At 33.1% G+C, this 21,399-nt stretch overlaps 3 protein-coding genes across 3 annotated transcripts in view; 1 reads left to right on the forward strand and 2 right to left on the reverse strand.

The window, feature by feature from the left end:
• LOTGIDRAFT_112727 (hypothetical protein) overlaps positions 1 to 10,592 on the reverse strand; it is a gene marked incomplete at both ends in the record, with an annotated part of 35,395 nt that extends 24,803 nt beyond the window's left edge. Inside the window, 13 exons of the mRNA XM_009051187.1 lie at positions 3,484 to 3,587; positions 3,940 to 4,012; positions 4,376 to 4,488; positions 4,717 to 4,879; positions 5,554 to 5,613; positions 6,522 to 6,628; positions 7,873 to 7,999; positions 8,400 to 8,552; positions 8,859 to 8,954; positions 9,326 to 9,432; positions 9,688 to 9,769; positions 10,074 to 10,181; positions 10,509 to 10,592. Of these exons, the coding sequence (XP_009049435.1) occupies positions 3,484 to 3,587; positions 3,940 to 4,012; positions 4,376 to 4,488; positions 4,717 to 4,879; positions 5,554 to 5,613; positions 6,522 to 6,628; positions 7,873 to 7,999; positions 8,400 to 8,552; positions 8,859 to 8,954; positions 9,326 to 9,432; positions 9,688 to 9,769; positions 10,074 to 10,181; positions 10,509 to 10,592 (1,377 nt within the window). The remainder of the gene's footprint in view (positions 1 to 3,483; positions 3,588 to 3,939; positions 4,013 to 4,375; positions 4,489 to 4,716; positions 4,880 to 5,553; positions 5,614 to 6,521; positions 6,629 to 7,872; positions 8,000 to 8,399; positions 8,553 to 8,858; positions 8,955 to 9,325; positions 9,433 to 9,687; positions 9,770 to 10,073; positions 10,182 to 10,508) is intronic.
• Positions 10,593 to 11,997: 1,405 nt separating this feature from the next.
• On the reverse strand, positions 11,998 to 13,511 carry LOTGIDRAFT_213210 (hypothetical protein; the record flags this gene model as incomplete). The annotated part of the gene is made up of 5 exons (XM_009050944.1): positions 13,487 to 13,511; positions 13,246 to 13,346; positions 12,700 to 12,830; positions 12,338 to 12,444; positions 11,998 to 12,017 (listed from the first exon to the last, which is right to left on the reverse strand). Coding segments are annotated over exons 2-5 (336 nt in total), but the record flags the coding sequence as incomplete, so codon positions are not given.
• A 2,014-nt stretch (positions 13,512 to 15,525) lies between these two features.
• On the forward strand, positions 15,526 to 17,000 carry LOTGIDRAFT_112960 (hypothetical protein; the record flags this gene model as incomplete). Its single annotated transcript, XM_009050945.1, has 3 exons — positions 15,526 to 15,647; positions 16,230 to 16,409; positions 16,901 to 17,000. Coding segments are annotated over 3 exons (402 nt in total), but the record flags the coding sequence as incomplete, so codon positions are not given.
• Positions 17,001 to 21,399: the final 4,399 nt, after the last annotated feature.

Here is a 21,399-nt window from a genome sequence, read left to right on the forward strand (position 1 = left end):
GAATTGCTGATTTGCATTTTTCTTTTACTGAAGAGAAAATGTAAGAACATGATTTTTGAAGTCCATAGGTTCAACTTTTTTGGAATAAAAAGTAACATGAAATTTAAGCTTCAAATTAAAATAGAAAATAAAGATCTACCCCATTAATACAATTTGATTTTCAATACTTTTTACAATTATATACTTGTATATTTCATGTTCAGTATTAGAGTTATCAAACTTCTGTAGGGATATAGGCTGAAATAGGTCTGTTATTTGAAGATCGCATAGCGTGAAACTCTGAGTAACAACAACATGTTTTTTTAGGTTCTGTTTTTACATTTCTTGTCATACACAAATTTACAATAAAATGAAATATTTTCACTGTTAAATAGTGTTTGATACATCATTTGTAGAGCTATATAGAAATACCACTGTTAAAATAGTGCTCAATACATCAATTGTAGAGTGATATAGATATACCACTGTTAAAATAGTGTTCAATACATCAATTGTAGAGTGATATAGATATACCACTGTTAAAATAGTGCTCAATATATCAATTGCAGAGCTCAATACATCAATTGCAGAGCTATATAGTAATACCACTGTTAAAACCATGTTCAATACATCAATTGTAGAGCGATATAGAAATACCACTGTTAAAATAGTGTTCAATACATCAATTGTAGAGTGATATAGAAATACCACTGTTAAAATAGTCCTCAATACAACAATTGTAGAGCGTTATAGAAATACCACTGTTAAAATGGTGCTCAATACATCAATTGTAGAGCAATGTAGAAATACCACTGTTAAAATAGTGCTCAATATATCAATTGTAGAGCGTTATAGAAATACCACTGATAAAATAGAGTTCAATACATCAATTGTAGAGTGATATAGAAATACCACTGTTAAAATAGTGCTCAATACATCAATTGTAGAGTGATATAGATATACCACTGTTAAAATAGTGCTCAATACATCAATTGTAGAGTGATATAGAAATACCACTGTTAAAATAATGTTCAATACATCAATTGTAGAGTGATATAGAAATACCACTGTTAAAATAGTGCCCAATACATCAATTGTATAGCAATATAGAAATACAACTGTTAAAATGGTGCTCAATACATCAATTGTAGAGCTATGTAGAAATACCACTGTTAAAATAGTGCTCAATACATCAATTGTAGAGCAATATAGAAATACCACTGATAAAATAGTGTTCAATACATCAATTGTAGAGTGATATAGAAATACCACTGTTAAAATAGTGCTCAATACATCAATTGTAGAGTGATATAGATATACCACTGTTAAAATAGTGCTCAATATATCAATTGTAGAGCTCAATACATCAATTGCAGAGCTATATAGTAATACCACTGTTAAAACCATGTTCAATACATCAATTGTAGAGCGATATAGAAATACCACTGTTAAAATAGTGTTCAATACATCAATTGTGGAGTGATATAGAAATACCACTGTTAAAATAGTCCTCAATACAACAATTGTAGAGCGTTATAGAAATACCACTGTTAAAATAGTGTTCAATACATCAATTGTAGAGCGATATATGTGTAGAGCAATATAGAAATATCAAAACAGAACCTAAAAACACATGATGTCATTACTCAGAGTTTCACGCTATGCATAAATATAAATTTATAATATCTAATACATATATATAGAATCAATACATATATTTCAGAATAACTGAAGCAATCATACCAGTTCACTTCATTTTTATCAATAGTTTTATAAACCAATCAACCAATTAACATTGAATGAAACCTTAGTATTATATGTATAATCAATACATTGTTAAACCATTGACTGCAATCATAGAAATATGCAGCATGTACATTTACCAATAGCTCTATAGCAATAACTATCAGATAGTTGCCATGAATACCACTCAAAACAAAAATAAAGTAAAAAGGTTACTAGAAAACTCGAAACTAAAGTTTCATGAACACTACATTTTTCTTTTTACAAAAACCAAACTGAATTTCATATAACAAGTAAATTACAGATTCATCAAGATCAAATATCATTTTATTAGTTTCATTTAAGACAAAGAAAATGGTACTGGTAATTGGGAATATATCAATGGCAGAACAAATATATCCACAAGATAAAAGCCACAGCTCGTTATAAAAATCTAATTAATTACTGACATGGCTTCATGTATATATCAAGTGTCATATTTCCTTGTCGAGTAGGCTGACATGTACATTGTTTCCTTTTTAAGTGCATGAAACCAGACCACCCCAATTGTCCATTAAAAGCCATCATGGCCTGCATTACATAAGAGTTTAACTGTACTTTTTTGGTTGGACAGAGTGCACATGTACTTCTGTAATCTGTTGTGTTCTATAAGATAGAGGTCCAATTTGGCTCATCTCATGCTGTACTTAACATAGACTCTTCCAACTTCTTACTCTACCCTCTAGACAAACATAAACTCTTCCATGTAATAGATTTTCCTCTATCATTATGACACCAAATGGAATGTTCTATTTTTAAAAGTGGATGAAGGTGACAATAAGTGAAAAACAAACAAAATTTGTCAATTTTAACAAGTGTGCTTCATAACAATGAGTAAAAAGAGACCCATTGTTGACATTGATAATATAGGTTAAGGAAAGGAAACAGAAATGGACTCGTCTAACAGGGAAGCAGAAGTCTTCCTTGATGAGTAATAGCCAAGGTCCTTGTTGAACTTAACGGTCAAAGACACCCAATTCTTAATACTTAATGTCAAATCAACCAAACATGACCTCTACATATTTACGTGACCTACTATGTCTTCACCAGAAGTGAGCTAAATCGTCCAAAAATTTATGTGACCCACAACGTGGCTAGTAACAAGTTGAATGATCGAGAGAATATGCAATATACTGACATGTTCGCTGTCAATATACAAGTCAGTTTTTATTGAAGTTGATGATTGGTCGATATCTCGACATTGTTCTACTTTGTTAAACTGTTCTGATTACAGTTTACAGTTTAAAATCTAAGACAAAAAAATATCTAATGAGTTTGAACTATGACTAAGCATTGATTTAGTGAATAAAAAAGTTTAAAAAAATTGGTCTTAGATCCAGCTTAATCTATTCTAAGAGAAATGAAGAAAAGAGAAGAGAAGTGGATAATGGCTTCATAGTAGTACAGAATATTATAGTTCTATGTAGATAATAAAAAGTTTAAAGAAGAGAGCTCTAACCAGATACAACTTAATTTTTTTTCTAATTTAGTGTAAAACTTTCTGTGCATTGCAATCTCTCATCAAAGCACTTTTTTTTAATTTACAAAATGCAGAAAGTAATGTGGTTCTGTGTCTTACACTTGGCTGATGAAAACTACGATGGACATTTTGCCAATTTACTTTGAAAGTAGTAAGCAGATGATAGTAGGGGTGTCGTTAGACAGGAGTAAAAAAGGGTAGGAATAAGGTGCTAGAATTGAGATAATAAATCAAAAACTCACAAGTGCTGGAGATTCTCTTGACTGGAAAGTAAAATCCATCTCATACCCTGATGGACCAGTAGATACTGTAAGAGGTAGAATATGGTCCCCTGGTATTACATGGCCTGTAAATTATAAAACATCACAAATATTTGAAAAAAAAATCCCAATTAGATAGAGCATTAATACACCAACATAACAGCGCCAAATAAGTTATGAGTTATTCCAAAATGAGTGTTTGTTATGGTGAAGGTTTAAAGAACTATAGAAACATGCCTATATCCCATCTGTATGTCATGTTCGAGGAACGTAAAGGGCCAGAGCTTATGATGCTCATCATTAAGGCCAACGTGCAGGAATTTTGCCATGCATAGTACACTGCTTATTTTCGTGAATTGCTCCAAAATATCATGCCATAGAACAGGTATATTCCTATACAGAAACCTGTAACAGTATTAGGATAGGGTAAAAACATACCACAAGAATAAGTCATGACTCTGGAAGGGCTAACACCAGCGGAGTGAAAAAGTTGATCAGTAAACTCAGAGATCTGAAAACAAAAAGTAAATGTAAAGGATTTAGAACTGGACACATTTTCTCAAAACTAAATTTTTAACTAAATCAGGATCAATAAGAGGCATATTAAATAGTATCTAAAACTCTGAAATTAAAGTATCAAGGGAGACAACTCTTGTTGCATAGCCTTCATATAATAATTATAGGACTACAGACCAACAAAAATTGCATGCAAGAAATGAAGTCTGATCTAACATATGTTTCTATTTCAATTTGTTATGAACAAGTGGTTGCCAAGCAAGATATGCCGGCTTTCCTAATATATTGATCACTAAACTCAGAAATCTGAAGAAAAAAGCTAAGAGAATTTGGCATGTAAATACAAAAAACAACATACAGGTTGCATGGTTCCCCCAGCTACTATAACTGATCTAGCCTCTTGAACTACAGATGTAAAATGGACAGCAGGATTTAACAGTAAAAACTTGATACTGGACTGACTCAATAAACCTGAAATTTTTATTATTAATACAGATTAAAACTCTGATAAAAATACCATAAGCTAAATACTGTCAAGATGATATTTCTCAAAAACCAATTTGAAGATAAATATATATAGTAGCACAGTTGAGCAGTTGAGAAAACCACCATCATATTAATAAACATTTTACACAAATATGCACACTAAGATGATGTCCAAATTCAGTTAGTACCCTGGCCTCTTCGGCAGTTACCTACCTTGTTTAGAAATGACAATTCTTCCATCTTTATCAGCATTAGTTAAAGCTTGAAGAAAACTTTCAATATGCATCAATGGAGAGCTCATATCAGTAAATTCTCTCATTGGAACTACTGCAGGTTTTTCTAAAAACAGAAAGGTTAGAATTTTGAAAAAAATTTGCTTCAATATTTGGTCATTGCATTGAGTGAGAAAGAAGTAAGATATAAGACCATAGTTGTACAAATGCATTTCGGAACAATACCAAAAATACACAATAGCACTGGCTATCAGTGGCAGAGCCAAAGAGGGGGGCAGGTGGGGGAAGGTAGGTCCCGGCTCTCCTGCGCAGCCCCAAAGGCATGTTTTTCGGGCAAAAATCTCATCACTAGGTTAGAAATTCGGAAAAACCTTGGGTATTTCGCCCCCTCGGACGTTTCACAAAATTGAAGAATTATTTTTGGAATTCAGTGTAAACCCAATAAAACAAATGATGAAGCATACCAAGATTGGGGAGGTCTGAGGTTGTGTTTTTATTATTGAGTTCCTGTAGGAATTTAGTCACACCCGATCTACTTGTTTCCTTTTCTTTCTCTTTTTCATCTTCTAAAACAAAAACAAAAATACAGACAAAAAATATTTATAAGTATTGAAAACATTTATCAAAATTATTCACAATTTGACAAACAAAATATGTCAGCATTTCCAAAGTTATTTTTGCTCATTAATTAATGATAAATGCATAGTATATTTTGAAATATCTAGATATTGATGATGAGTTGAAATAAAGCTAAGGGTTAAAAACTTTTGAAAAAAGAAAAGTCTTGGAAAAAATATAATGAAATGCATCTCATAACAGAATAAAGCTTACTTGTGTTTATTTCTGTATCGGAATATTTTTCTACAAAACCATGAAGCTAAACAATAAAAACACACATAATATACAAGTCCATTATGATTCAAAATACATGAATAATCAAAAATGTCTAATTGATCAAGACAAAAAAATCAGACATGAAGCTTAATGTTCTTTATGATTGTAAACTGGGGCATTGTTGTCATTTAAAGTTCAAAATAATAGTTATATTTCCAAATGTTTAGATATATAAAGAAAATTCTATTATTTTAATTGATATAAGCCAATTAATAAGGAAAATGCAAAAGATGTGGTGCACAAAAATACTGTTACAATCAGATTGACAATAAGACGCAATAAAATACTATAAAGGCCATTAAAAGAATGGGCTGATAGGGAATTATTGAACTAGCAGTCCTAAGGAAAGCTTGTTTTTAGGGGAAGGGACAACTCTTTTATATTGATTTCCAGGGGATAGCGCGAACGCAGTCCCCCACACTAAAAAATTACGTACTCGAGTCGCCCACATTTGGGGCGATCGCAGGGGTCAGCCAATCCGAGTAGTGCAATGGAAAGGCCTCACCCTGGGAGGACCGCCTTGCTGATCATGGTGCCTCCCGTACCAGGTAAGTATGCTAGAATATTGTTAACCTTAATGTCTTAAAATTTTTCATGGTATATTTCATTCGGTTTAGCCAAACCCTTAAATCCTTGAAATAAATTGATATACAAAATCATGAATTTTGCTGTAAAATTTCACTTACAGATGAAATATTTGAGATATTTTTGCAATTTTTTAGAATTTTTCAAGAAATTCATTTAATCTAAGAAAATTAGATTTCTTTTATAATTAAAGCTGACAGATGTCCTTCAACACTCAACGTTTCTCAAAGGGAGAGAAGTAGACTAGAAAGGAAGTGTAGTGAAACGGAAGTCAAGTGGTGACTGACAATAAACAAAGTCTCTTACCTTACGGCTAATCTGACTCCTCTCACAGTATCTCAATACTTTAAATAAATTCAAATTGTCTAATTGTGTGATAAACAAAAAGTCATTGATGGTTTTAAGCTGGGTCTCTATAATACACAAAGGAGTTTAAATAGGTCAAGCTGTATACTCTACATGTATATATACAGTAGCAAAATAGCTTTCATAACAGTGACCTACTTTCTGTTCTCATACTAGGTCACAACAATTTTAATGTTTTTTATTAGTTTTACTTCTATTAAATACAAGATGTATGAAATTCAATATTAGAAGTAATTAGAAAACATGCATCCTGTGAAACATCAGGTGTTGGATAAGCACCATTTTTGACCATTTAGCCTAGGATTTCTACTTCAGGATTAAATATAGCAATGTATAAAATCAGAATATTTAGTTAATCAGTTTGACATTTTTTGAGCATTTCTTATAAACATTTTTTGGCCTTGCTCAGGTGATAAAGATTCAAAGCAGATTCAAAGGAAAAATTCTTTTTTGTTGCAAAGTTAATTTGCAAGAAAACAATTTGTAAGAAAACAATTTGTTTACCTGTTCTATTTAAAATCTGTTTTTCACCGCTTTCATCTACTTTACCTAGAAATCAAAGAATTAAAATCAAATTGATCGACATCAACATCCAAATAATTTGGATATGCTGAGAAAATGAATAAGTCAAATGAATACTTTGAATGAATAAAAGAATATTTCAAATGAATAAATCAAATAAATATTTCAAATGAATACTTTGAATCAATAAATCAACTGAATAAATCAAATGAATATTTCAAATGAATAAATCAAATGAATATTTCAAATGAATAGACCAAATGAATATTTCAAATGAATAAATCAAATGAATACTTTAAATGAATAAATCAAATGAATAGATCAAATGAATATTTCAAATGAATAAATAAAATGAATAAATAAAATGAAAATTTCAAGTGAATAAATCAAAATGAATATTTCAAATGAATAAATCAAATGAATATTTCAAATGATTAAATCAAATGAATAAATCAAATGAATAATTTAAATGATTAAATCAAATGAATAAATCAAATGAATAATTTGAATGAATATTTCAAATGAATAAATCAAATGAATAAATCAAATATTTTGAATGAAAAAATCAAATGAATATATCAAATAAATAAATCACAAGAATACTTTGAATATGTTTTCATAAGATTGAATAAATAATCAATCATAGGAATATTCTGAATGAATAGATCAAATGAATATTTTAAGTGAATTATTTTATTCACTCAATATATTCATATGATTTATTTTTGAATACACTGAGAGAATAAAATAATCAAATGAAAATACTCACCTCCAAGACATTTGACAATGGCAGACAAAACAAATAAAATCTGTTTTACATACATCAAATTCTTCGCTTTTAGTCTAGATCTGTATTTCTTCTCATATTGAGACAACTGGTTATGGGCACGTAAAGCCTGTTGGGGAATAAAATAAGGTATTTGGTAAAATAATGTCTGCCCCTCTGTTATGCATCACTGACTAGAAAAACATTAAAATTAAACAGAAGAGAAGCCCCACTGAATACTAACTTGTATGCTATGCTTAATTTTTCAACCCAGAGGACAAAAGCCTTTTTTCAGTCATTCCCTGCAAACTGCATCATTGACAGAAACCATGAAGAAATATAAGAGGACCCCCAGCAAACACATACTTGTACACCACTGTAAAAATATTCCCTGCTTATGTGTCCAATGTGTCTGTTAATCATGAGTCTCAATTAATTTTCAGATGGGCCACTTTTCAGTCTTCCCCTCAAACCAACATCACTGGAGAACACCATGAAGACAATTAAAAGGATCCCATGCAGACACTTACCTGTACACCAGTGACTTCCACACTATATATATTATTAATAGTTTCTAATAGATTATGTGCCTCATCTATAATCACTATGTTATCTTTGAGTTTAATACCACAAGCCTCTCGCGTTGATTTGTGTAGTAGGGTATTATAGGGTAATGCTACTATCTAAAACATAAAATGTAAGAATGCATTGCAGCGATGCAACATTTATTCAGTGGAAACTTTCTCAATTAGGGCTGACACATGAGAGTTGTGGGCTTCAATTATCTTTAAATTTTAGACAGTATGAAAAATTATCTTTCAAAAAAATCTAACAAAAAGTCATCTATTTTCATTATTAAAGACAACCTGGTTGTAAATGGTTCTGTTAGAAAGATGTTCTAGATATGATCCTAGAAAGGTAGTATTTATCCTTGCAATATATGGTTGTTTCTTTCTTTCATTGAGCGTTATAATTTAAAGGGTCTTTACCTCAGCTGCTGGTATAGCGTATCTGGTACCATAATATGGACAGGCTTTCATTTGTTTACCAACAGTAACTAACTGTTCAATATCTCTCACTTCCAGCTAGAAATATATAGAGGGTACGATATCAGTTATAATTTTAACAAAGTTTTCATGTCTATTTTAACAAGTTAGTGTTCACAGTTTACAAAGGTTAGATAAAGAATATACTGTATGAAGAGAGCTATCAAAAAAAATGTCACATTGAGATAATCTGACAGATCACACCAGAATTGTGGTTTTGCCATTGCCTATTTCTTATTTGTAAAGTTTTCAGTCTAGATCATAAGTCAAAGAGCATTGCTCAAATTGTTAAGTATTGTCATGGGTGAGAAAGCTCTGCCTCATAAGCACTTATTGCAGTAGAGCTCAAATTCAAACTATTTGTAATATCAAATTAGGAAAAAAATGTTGATCATTTTACATAGACATACCAGTAAAGCATCTTTAAAGTCCTGTAAAACATCATATTTATGATAGGGACATGTTGTTAATCTGCTTCTCTTGTTACTTGGTCCATCTTGACCTGTCGATTTTTTACCTACAATAAAAATATTTAAGTTCAAATACATTTCTCTTAGAGGGGGGGTACACACCTACTGCAAAATAACAAGAATTGTGGTGAAATTCATTCTTTTTTGAACACAGATCTATCAATTTGTAAAATTCTGCTTCAGACTAAAATAAAAATATCTCAATATTCAATGTTATTTAGCCCAAACTGCCAATATACTCCAGGACTAAATAAAAATAACATTGTAAGTGTGAATTAAGAATATGAAATTTCGACACTAACCTTTTTTCTGCATATCCAGACATGTTTCATTAATTAAACTTAGTGATTTTAATTTCTTTACTGCTTCATTGACACATAGATTCTGAAAAATATTATTCAGAAATATTTTCTTAACATAGAATCACTCCATGACAGTAAATTAATGTATCAAATAAACAGCAATATAAACTCTAAGAAAGTAGTGCCAAGATAACAGATGCAGTCTAAGAGTGGCATAAAGTATTCAAGAAGAGAGAGCGTATCTTGACTTTGAAGCAACAATAAATGAATTTACTGCAAAACACTGGTAATGGTTGCAAGAATTTTTTTCTACAGAAGGACTGTAACGTATGGCTCCTAATAACCAAGCATCAAATTGAAAGAGGCACTAAAAGCATCATTTAAACCTGTCTTGATCCAAGGGAAATCACTCTTGTATCATCACCATATGGACTCTTGATGACCTCTCGTACAAACTGAGAGAGCTGAGAATGTGTTCTACTACAGAAATATATCTGAAAAATAATAACAAAATTTACTGGCCCAATTTTTACAAATTTGCACAATTGCGACACTTTTATCACAAGTTTTAAAAAAACAGCCCCTGAACTTTGAAATCATAAACTTGTCTGTTGGAAAATGCCACTTTTTTTTATCCCATATACACTATATCAAATAACACCAAGATGTTTTATCTTATTGTAAAATTTGGTATGACTACTCCGTAGCTTTTCTACATGGGCCCTAACTGGAAAAGAGGCTATGTATATGTAATCAATCTTTTCAAAATAAAAATCACTGAGACATCAATGCTGAAACCTATCAAATCCCAGCTTTCTCACCTTAGTTATGTGTTCTTCCTCCAAATCATCTTCTTTAGGTTTCCCTCCATCATTATCATCATCACTGAGATAATCATCTAACATGAGATGAGCATCTTCTGGTACATCTGATATATTACACTCTTTCTTTAATGCTTCCATCTCAGCATCGAAAGCTTCCTTGATATCTACTGCAGCATCTTTCATCAGAGCTTCAAATTCATCCTCCATTTTTACTCTCTGAAGAAGAATGAAATACACTTTTAACTAAAATTAATAAGGCTCAGAAGGTATAAAGTCAAATAAAGCACATTCAGTCTTGTTTTTATGATCCTCAATTCCTCTGTTTACAGGTATACTAGCTCTAAGAATGAACACTAAGTTACAGGATGCCAATAAATGAAAAATAAAAATCAAACTGTTAAGCATTTTTGAATACTTACTACTTACTTACTTTATGGATTTATAAAATTATACATAGATTCTGTTGTACATTTATTACATCAATTAAGTCAATTGATGAATATATTATACTCTTATTGTCTAACTTTGAGAATATAATATCTATGTTATGTCTAAGAAATGAAATGAAATGAATGGAGTTTTACCTCCTCCTTTTCTGCACCATGCGAGCTAATGAAGACGGGCCACACCATGCAGGGTACATTGAAGGAAATTTTGCCAGGACAGCGGCATTAGCCTCCTCTTTTTTCGATTTGTTATGTCTAAGAGGTAGTAAACCTTCAACAAATATTTCATTTGTATCAATACATATGAGATACAACAAAATATTGTATATGACGTTTTGCAAACAGCCAAAGCTTATACAAATCCATTATCTTAAATAAAACACTTTACCTTGCGTTTTACTTGATGTGTCCCAACTCCACGACCCAATTCTTTCAACTTGGCTTCTCTTTTTAATATATTTTCTTGTTCTTCCTACAGATGAAATAACAAGGCTTTCATCAATATACCAAGAAATGAATTGTTCAGTTCATGGATCTCATCAGAACACCTAGGACATTAGTTGATGTCTCAACTAGGCTTTGATCATATTGTTCATTAGATTCTGTTGACCATGCTGGTGGATAATCATTGTCAAAAGACATATAGCCTCGCCAAATGGAAAACATGAAACAAGAGAGAAGCTGTCATCCTTGATCCACAGAGGCAAACATGTTTCTTTCTATTGAATTCTTTGAAAGATACCTTTATCTTCTTCAATTTCTCTTCTTTTTCCTTCTTCTTGGCAAAATCAGTAATCCAATCTAACTCACCTATGATAGAAAACATTTAATTGGTATTTTATCATGAGTTTCTGTTGGAGATAACATATTCTAATTTTCAGATCAATTTCCTCTTCATTAAAAATATCAAGGCATGTAGAAAAGTCACTATCCTATACATACTTCTAGCAAAATCTTAAAGTTATATCTTAATCAGAGAAGAAAATGAATTGTTTATATGGTTCATAGAAAGTGGAGAGATATAATAAACAATAGCTCACCATTAGATACTTGTGAATTCCTGATAAAAATAAGAAGTAAAATTTAAAAAAAATCATTTTCGTCTAGAACGTGTAACATATTAAATCTCATAAGGATTCCAGAAACTAAGTCTAAACTGTTGGTGCACGAGAATAAAACTACAAACAACAAAATCCTCCTCAAGGTAACAAAAAGTCTGATTTCTGTGTGATTGCTTTCGAGAGTCGGCCCTGTGTCCGATTTCATCTCCTAATTCTACAAATTACAGTTAAATATTGACAATTCAGGTGCCTTGGGTGTTGAGAGAAACCAAATGATGATGATTTGATCAACCTTGAGATAAGGAAGCCTGAAACTTACCCTTTACTACCCTCAGAGACAGTCAGTTCTTCTAGCTCTTGTTGTTGTTTTTCACGATAATCTTTCAACCATTTTAATGCACCACAGATTAAACTTAATGACTTTCCCTGAAAATCAAATTTAGGATGCTTTTCAATGAAAATTTTACAAATAGAATAAAATGTTTGTCTGAAAGATTATAATTCCCTGTCCTCTTGCCAAAAAAAATTACATATATTATTGGCCATTGGGAGACAGGCCTTCATCACACCTCCTGTCTTACTGTCCCTTTAAGTAAATTCATCTTTGGAACTTTTCCTCTATTCAACAAACATTTCATATTTTTTTACTCTATTGCTATAATGAGACAAAACAGCCCTTACCGTTCCTGTTGGACTTTCAAAAATGCCTATTTTGCCATTATTGAGGCATTTATATAAATCTTTCATAAAACCAGTCTGGATATCATAGGCTTCAAATGGAAAGGGAAAGGATTCTGGTACAAATGTGTCTTCTGAAAAACAACTCAAAATGTTATTACACGTCTTATACTCACTCATTCATATTAATAGAAAACATATTCATAAATACTGTTGTCCAATTTGCTAGAGACACAACTTTAATCAACTTTGTCAAGACATTATCAACTGACTACAATTTTCATTGAATTGAAATTAATAGTAATATGTTATAGCCTACTGATGAAAAACACAGGCTGTTTCTTTTATACAGCTTTTATTTCAAATTGAATGAATAAACCAAGTACTAACGACTGAACTGAAATGAATGTCCTACTTAACTAACGATTTGTACCGCAAAACAAAACCCTAAATCCGAAACAACATTTTGGCAAAACATTTATAGCAACTAATGAATTTTTCAAATGAGTAAGTATTTCATGATGAATAGTGGTATCAATAATAACCTACCCTTCTGTTCTTGGACTGGATCCTCCAAACAAATTGAGGTCAAAAGGTCATCATCATCATCTTCAAATTCTTCCATCATTAATTTACATTAATACTGTATCCTATCTAAAGAAATATTAAAATTGATTACTGCTATTCAAACACAGTGAGCTTAGAATCAAATTTCCTTTTTCATTTCACAAATATTCCAAATTAAATTTTCAATTAAATTCTCAAACATATAATTGATGATTTTTCCTGCCTGAAAATTTCATGGATAAATGTTGAGTTTTGAGTCTGACAATGAATTTTCCCAAATTAGCCAATCGGAATAATGAATTTTCCCAAACTAGTTACTAGGCTATCAGAATTTTTTTCAGCTGTGACAACTGCTTGTATTGAAAGTTAACAGCATGTGCTAAAAGATGCATTTATCATTTCTTGAATTTTTATGAATGAGATCATAAAATTACCGGTACTAAAAAATATTAATTTTACCACTTCTATTTTGACATTTATTCCCGCGGATCACGTCTCACTCACTCACATTTGGTTGTCGCAAATGTAAACAAAACTAAAAAATAATTATTCATGACAGATTCTTAAGAAACAAATAAGTCATTTTATTTGTCTAGATATTGATTGACTTATTCATAATTTAAACTATCTATGGTGATTTTCAACAAAGGTTTTTCAACGAAAAAAAAACCTTGGATTTTACGACATTTAACAAGATAACGGTAAATAAACAAGGGTTACTCTTGATCAACCAGACGACAAGTTGAAAATCACGCTTTCTTCAATTGGACGATCGAGACTGATAATTTGGCGGCAAATTGCACGTATTAAATGATCATTGTGAGTGCTGAATATGACCAAAAGTCAAATCTTACGGTCTCTAGAAGATCTTACAACTTTTCACTGCAGTCCAAAAGAATGGAGAAAGGTGCATAGTATAGTGCATGTATTGATAATGGCATAAAGTGGGGTAGTGTATAAGCCAAAGATCGAAGATAGCAGACCTGTATAATCGGAAGATCAGTCCCCAGTCAGACCCTCTATACTAGAATCCACAGACCAAACTAGAATCTGCAGACATAACTAGAATCCGCAGACCACCTATACTAGAATTCCTAGACCCAACTTGAATCTGCAGACCCCCTATACTATTTTCAGCAGACCCAACTTGAATCTGCAGACCCCCTATACTATATTCAGCAGACCCAACTAGAATCTGCAGACCCCCTATACTATATTCTGCAGACCCCTAGACTAGAATCCCCAGACCCCCTATACTATATTCAGCAGACCCAACTAGAATCTGCAGACCCCCTATACTATATTCTGCAGACCCCTAGACTAGAATCCGCAGACCCCCTATACTATAATCCGCAGACCCAACGAGAATCAGCAGACCCTCTATACTATATTCCCCAGATCCAACTAGAATCAGAAGACCCCCTATACTATATTCCACAGACCCAATTAGAACCAATCCCCCTATACTTTTATTCAGCAGACTTAACTAGAATCATCAGACCCCTATAATATATTCAGCAGACACAACTAGAATCAGCAGACCCCCTATACTATATTCTGCAGACCCCTAGACTAGAATCAACAGACCCCTTATACTATATTCCGCAGACCCAACTAGAATCAACAGACCCCCTATACTATAAGCCGCAGACCCAACTAGAATCCGCAGACCCCAACATTCATGAGCCACATCATATGCTCTAGGTCATCAACAGCAGGCATTTAAACCCAGTATTTTTGCACTGACTTTTGGAATGCTCTGACCTGAATGCAGAATTGTTTTTCCTATGGAAGCATGCATTACCTGTGTCGATGGTGCCATTAAATGACTAGTGCCTTCTTAACTCTGCAGATATGGGGAGTGCTTGGATGGCCTCACTCAAGTAAATCCTTGCTATATCACTGCATATGCCACAGTGTCTCTATTCTAATGAATACTTACTTGTGCCTGTTGCTCTTCTCGAGTCTTTGGCCACTAATAAACAATCAGCCATAGCCATCAGTCCTGGGCTGCCCTCTGTAGTTGCGTCAAGGTGTTTTGTCTGCTTGAAGAAAGCCCTGTTGGACCTCTCTTTCATTTCCTCTGACAGTTCCTGGGCATATTCTGTTTGTGCTACCGAGTAAATACAGTATGAAAAATTGAGCATACTTTGCTTTGACAGCAATTGAATAATTTTTTCATATTTAGATCCAGAACTGCAAGATTATAGAGGGTAAAGCAGAAAAAGTATTAGCAGACTTCTCTCTGTAACCACAGATGTGATGGCTAATGATGGAAGGATATTGATCCACGCTAGCGTCATTGCTGTCAAAGATGATCAGATATTATATCCGTGTTGTAAACAATGCTATTCCAAACTCCAACATGAAGAGTATGAAAAAGAGTAAGTACATGTAATTGATTAAGAAGAGAAATTTGACTAAACTTGCCCATTCCTTGAAATTTATGACCGTAAATGTATATTTAGTTTGCCTTTCACTCTCTATAGCTAAGTGCCTGAGAAAGAAACTTGTCGTAACATTGCATAAACCTTTAATCAGTAACTGTTGTGTCAATATATCCGATAACAAATCGCTTAATGCAATTTAAAGACTTTTATTAGAATATAGAGTGATCAGTAGGTCCAGAGTGTATTTTAGTTAGTACTTGCGCAGAAATGCCCAAATAGATTTTGATGCAGATCTGAAAATGACTAATGCTGCTTACGCTTTGTGTTGGATGTAAAATGATTTATAAATGAGTAGTTGGTTTGGATGCGGATCATATTGTCATCACCCATGTCTATCAGTCCGTCTGTCGATCCACAATATCTCATGAACACTCTAGAATTCTTGATTGGTTTTGACGAAACTTGGTATGATTGTTTGTAATCACCTAAGGATGAACCCTATTGAAAATCAGAAAAAAGGAAATATTCCACATGTCAAAGTGCTATTAGTAAAACTCTATATCATCCATCTTGTAGGTGGATATGTTTTAAATGTAGTATAGTATATGAAGAAAGTAAACTAGAATGGAGATTTCGGCTCAGTATAACAGTGGCAGAGAAAGCTAGTGTAACTGATATAGCTTTATTTGGTAAAACTCTAGAACCATACTTTGGTACATCTGCTGAAAGATTTCATAGGTATTTCACTTGTTCTGTGTTCGAGTTTTAATTTTACTTTGAATAGTTTGTATTAATATCTTCTTCTTCGTTTGATTTTTTTAGCATGATTTTCAATTTCAAAGGATAAGAATTTGCTCAATTTGAAAAAGTTTTTGATCAAGGTATCTGTGATCTACATGATGTTCGTATTATGTGTATTTGGCTACACAACTGTTGCTTTCTATAAATTTGTCCAAAATGTCTGAGTGTCATTATAATATTTACTATAAAAATAGCCAGTTTGTTGCTTTTAAAAAAATCACTATTCTGAATACATCTTATTTTCTGTGCTTAAATGATTGGCTGATATATAAAAAAAAATTCCTCCTGTATATGAGTTACCTATTGGCAAATGAAAATGTGTATTTTGTCTAGAAAAGATTTTAAGCAAATTGTTTTGCATGAGTTTGTTACATTTGTATTTTTGTTCCTAAATATTCTTGTCCATTTAGCTACCAATGTACCAATTAGCTCTTTTTGATATGTAGGTTTCTAGGAAAAATAGATGAAGATAATTTACTGGAAGAAAACATGCTTTTAAGCGCTTTAGAAGAGACTTTTGTCGGACAAAGTTTTATATTTGGTATTAAATCCAATGCTAGATTGAAAGAACTACAGAAATATCATGGTCCTACTTCACCCGTTTGTGGGTCCACGGTTCTTAAAGTGAGATTGGGAGATTATGCTACACAATCCTCATTTAACTCTGATTTGGTGGCAGTTCAAATTTTATCTTCAGCTAATGTGTCCTTCACCGGTAATACAGTCCTGCATAATTTACAGACATTGACAGACTTAAAATGGGATTCAAAACCATTGTGTTTTGTAGTCAATACAGGTTGTAAGTCAATTCAAGAATGTAGTTATCTCCCTTACACAACATTTGACCAATCCGAAAATTATTCATATTTTAAGGACTCGACCACTTCTGGAATAGAATTGAGCTATGAACAATCTAGTTATCAGACTAATTTTAATGAATCTCATTTACAAAATGATGTGAATTTACAGACAAAATCAAGGCCTAAAGAATCAATGGAAACAACCTGTGATATAACCATTGACAAATCTGGTCATGTCACTGATGTACTTGTGGACGATTTGGAATTAAGTCTGGAAACCCCAAAACAACAGAAGATTAAAAATGAAAACAATCAGGTTTCCAGACCAAAGCTGTCAAAGAAATTATGTCTGAGTGTTGATCCTTGTTTGAAAACAGTTGATGAGAATAATGTCAGTGGAAATAGTGTTATAAAACAAACCCAACAAAACAAAGATTTTAAGATTCGCCTCCCAGAGCAAAACATTCAAAAACATAGTCTTGTTAGATATAATTCTGGGTCAAACTCTGCACAAAATATAAGCCAGGGTCAAATTACTGACAATTGTTTCAAATTTGCTCATTCAGGAAACTTTATGCCAACAACCAAGTGTGACATAACATCTCAAGACATCCAATGTGGCTCAAAATTACAGGACAGTTTTTATAGACATTCAACCACCATTGAACCAGAAAACTCTGGCATGATTAGAAGTTCAGATGCTTCCAAACTGACATCTATGCCAAATAATCATGATGAGAGCTCACTTGAAGTTTTGAGAAATTATGACCAAGATATTAAGGCTCATTATGATCCGTCTTACTTATCGTATTCTGACTGGGATAATTCTTTTAATTTTACTGGTTTGAATTCTAATATTGAATCTGTAGGTCAGAAATCACAAAAAACACAAAAAAATTCAAGCCAAGTGACTGTGATAGATATGCCTGAATCTGAAAATCTGGACCAATTTTTAAATGATGCATCCTTTTTGTCAGTTGATTGTCCTGAGTCATTGCAGTTCGGAACAACATTGAAGGCGCCCTCAAACTTTAAACCTAAAACCTTTAATAAGAGTTCTTCCAAATTATCCGATACGACTGCTTTGCTTCCATCTTCAAAGAAGTCATATTTGCCCCTTAACCCCTTAAATGCAGTTAATGGATTCCGGTTTGCTCAATGTGTTGAAGAAATTCCCGAAAATGTTTGTGAAATGCCCGCATCTGAAGACCTCAGCAAGTTTCTGGACAACGATTCTTTTGATGCTCAGATTATGACCGAAGACTTTGTGGACTTTGAAACCCAACAGCGATGTGATAAACCAATACTTGATCCCAAATGTGATCATTCTAGAACTTTTCTTCCTTGCCTTAAAATCCCATATTGTGATATTAACAAAAGTGATAATACCCATATAGAAAAGCAATGTGATAATTTCACTAACCTCGAGGCAGAGCTAAAAGATTTTGATAATCCCAAAAGTCATGATGCTCAGCTCAAAGTTACAAAATGTAATATTTCTGCTGATAAACAGACCGAGAATGATAGTTCTAAAGATCAAACTGCTGTGCTTAATAGTCCATTTCAATCTGACACAATGGGCTCTGATAGCCAAAATATAAACTATGATCAAAGTACATGTCTGTCCTTTGAAGCATGTCTAAAAGAAATTGAAAATTGTGAATTGACTAGTCATTATTTTGTATCCTCGCAAATTCTTTTAGACATGAATCAATGAAGACCGAGCAGCCTATCTGCATTGTTCGTTCTGCAGTGAATAGTTCTTCAGTTTGGGAAAATTCCAATGGTTCAAATGGTCAGAATTTAAATGTGTCTGCTGTTTGTGGCAATGGTAGAACAGGTCATGGTAATTTTGGAGATGATTCCCAACGATCAATGTGTCTTTTTAGCGACGAGGAAGATGGACAATCGTCTTTTAATTCACAAGATTTTCGCCCGAAAACCCAAGATAATGTAAACTGTTCGAATTTGGACACGTCCTATGTAGGAAAAGATAACCAAAATCCCCATGCACAAGATTATTCATATAATGATGCTCCAAGCACTCGTTGTGTTCTCCAAATCAAGGACTCGAATATCAATGTTCAGAGTTTAGAAGATTCTGGAGCTAATGCGTCCACTATACTTGATCTTGAAGTAATGAGGAATTCATCTGCGCATTTTAACCATGATATTCTAACGGAGAGTCTGTTTGGAGACTCAATCTCTTGTAGTAAGAATGATATCTCAGAACTATTGCTTGGTATGGATTTGAAGGACGTGGAGGTTGAAAGACATTCGTATCAAAATGTTATCCACAAAGAAGACACCACAGTGGAGTGGGGAACCGAGTTAGAAAATGACGACTTTCTTGCTTTAGATCTTTGCAAAGCTTCAAATTTAAATCAAAACAAAACTTGTGATTCCGTTTTGAATATGCCTGAAAAGAAATCGGAAGAAGTCATTTTGAATCAAACTATAAGTATCAAGATAAAAGAGCTTCCAGTTATCACAAAGGCAAATTTAGATCTAGAATTCGACAGCGTTGATGACTCGCAGATATTGGCTATGGACTGTAGTCAGAAACAATTTTTAGGAGCACCAATTTCTCCCTCAATATTTGATATGCTGCCCGAAGAAGGAAAAGACCTTCAACAAAAGGAAAACACTATGAATAATTCACCGTTTTCACATTCAAAAGCTGCCAGAAATGGTGGGGTGTTGTCGAAAGGAGGTGAAACTGGAGATGGTAAGGATTTTCCTGAAACGTTAAACACATCGAAGCCCGAGAATGTGGCGACAGATTTGATCAGCCATGCTGTCCACGAAAACGACATGCAACAAAACAGAACTGATGTCGACAATGATCTGAATTATTCCAGTCAATTTTTGGATGTAACAGAAGATGGATCCATGGATTTATTTGATTGTTCTCGGAGTTTTGCAGCTTCCCAATCTGGTGTTAAATCCCAATCCAAAAGTATGCTGACAGTGGATAATTCTGTGATGGACACATCTGGACCGGTTCTGAACCCAGTCCACAATTTGTGTTCCAGCAAACGGGTGAATTTTGCTCGAAGATTGAGCACTGTGAGACATTTAAACTTAGTCGACATTCGGCTCAATATGTGTAAGACTTCCAGTCCATTAACCTCAGCTAACAATTTAAAATCGTGTTTGCGTAAATCAGTCCAAGGCGTGCCTTCTGGATTGCATGAGTTTGTATGCTCTCAGAACATGTTTTCTCCCAGCCCTGTGAAATCAACCCGTGATCTAAAGTTGAGCAAGGAACCCGGGATCAATTGTTACAATTCTACCCCAGTAAATTCGAATCCTTCGCAAGTGAGCGCGGTCTTCTCTCCCGATCTCTTTAGTCCTGGTTGAAAATGAAACTATCCCGGATGAAATAAAGCGATATTATGGATAATTTTGTGTGATTTTGATTTTGTGGCTATCAGGTTCTCCGAGGAACAACCGAAAACTTCTAGGATTTCCACAAATTCAACTTCTTAAAATAATCCGCATAACAATATATCAGACATTCGGAATTAGTTTGTTGTGTTTGTTGTTTTTTAAAGTTGAAATATTAAAGTTATTGTTTGTACTAATATACTTTATTCAGTTGAGGGAATGTAAAGAGGTTTTCTAAAAAAGATATATGTGTATTGGGAACATTGATAGCATCAATTTGCACCTTTCCAATTTTTTTAGGCGTCTGTGGTTCCTTAAATTACACAAAAACCAAGTGTTTAATGACGTCACTAATCGTGAAGGTACATCGTTTTCGTTTTCTATGGCCAGAATGATGCCGGGAATGACACAATAGTAGACGATTATACTATATTCAATTACTTTATCGGAAGTATTAAATGCAGTAACAGCCCTCGTATCTCTAAACATAATGACATGTAAACACTCGTCACCTTGTACCTCACATCTTCATTCAGTATTCGCAATATCTGAGTTTACTTTTCATCGTCTTCTACAACTCGCCTTGGGCACTTCTAATAAATAGATTCTTAACGGTCGGTAGGGAATGCCACTCGTTCGACTTTTCTTCCAAAATATTGTCTGCAATAGTTGTTTACCATATGGAAAGTATTGTTGTACTTAGCCTAACCAGTCCTTCTGGACATTTAACAGGCCATTTTTAGTGACCATTTACA

Source organism: Lottia gigantea (assembly GCF_000327385.1).
Source record: "Lottia gigantea unplaced genomic scaffold LOTGIsca_16, whole genome shotgun sequence".
NCBI classification, from domain to species: domain Eukaryota; kingdom Metazoa; phylum Mollusca; class Gastropoda; family Lottiidae; genus Lottia; species Lottia gigantea.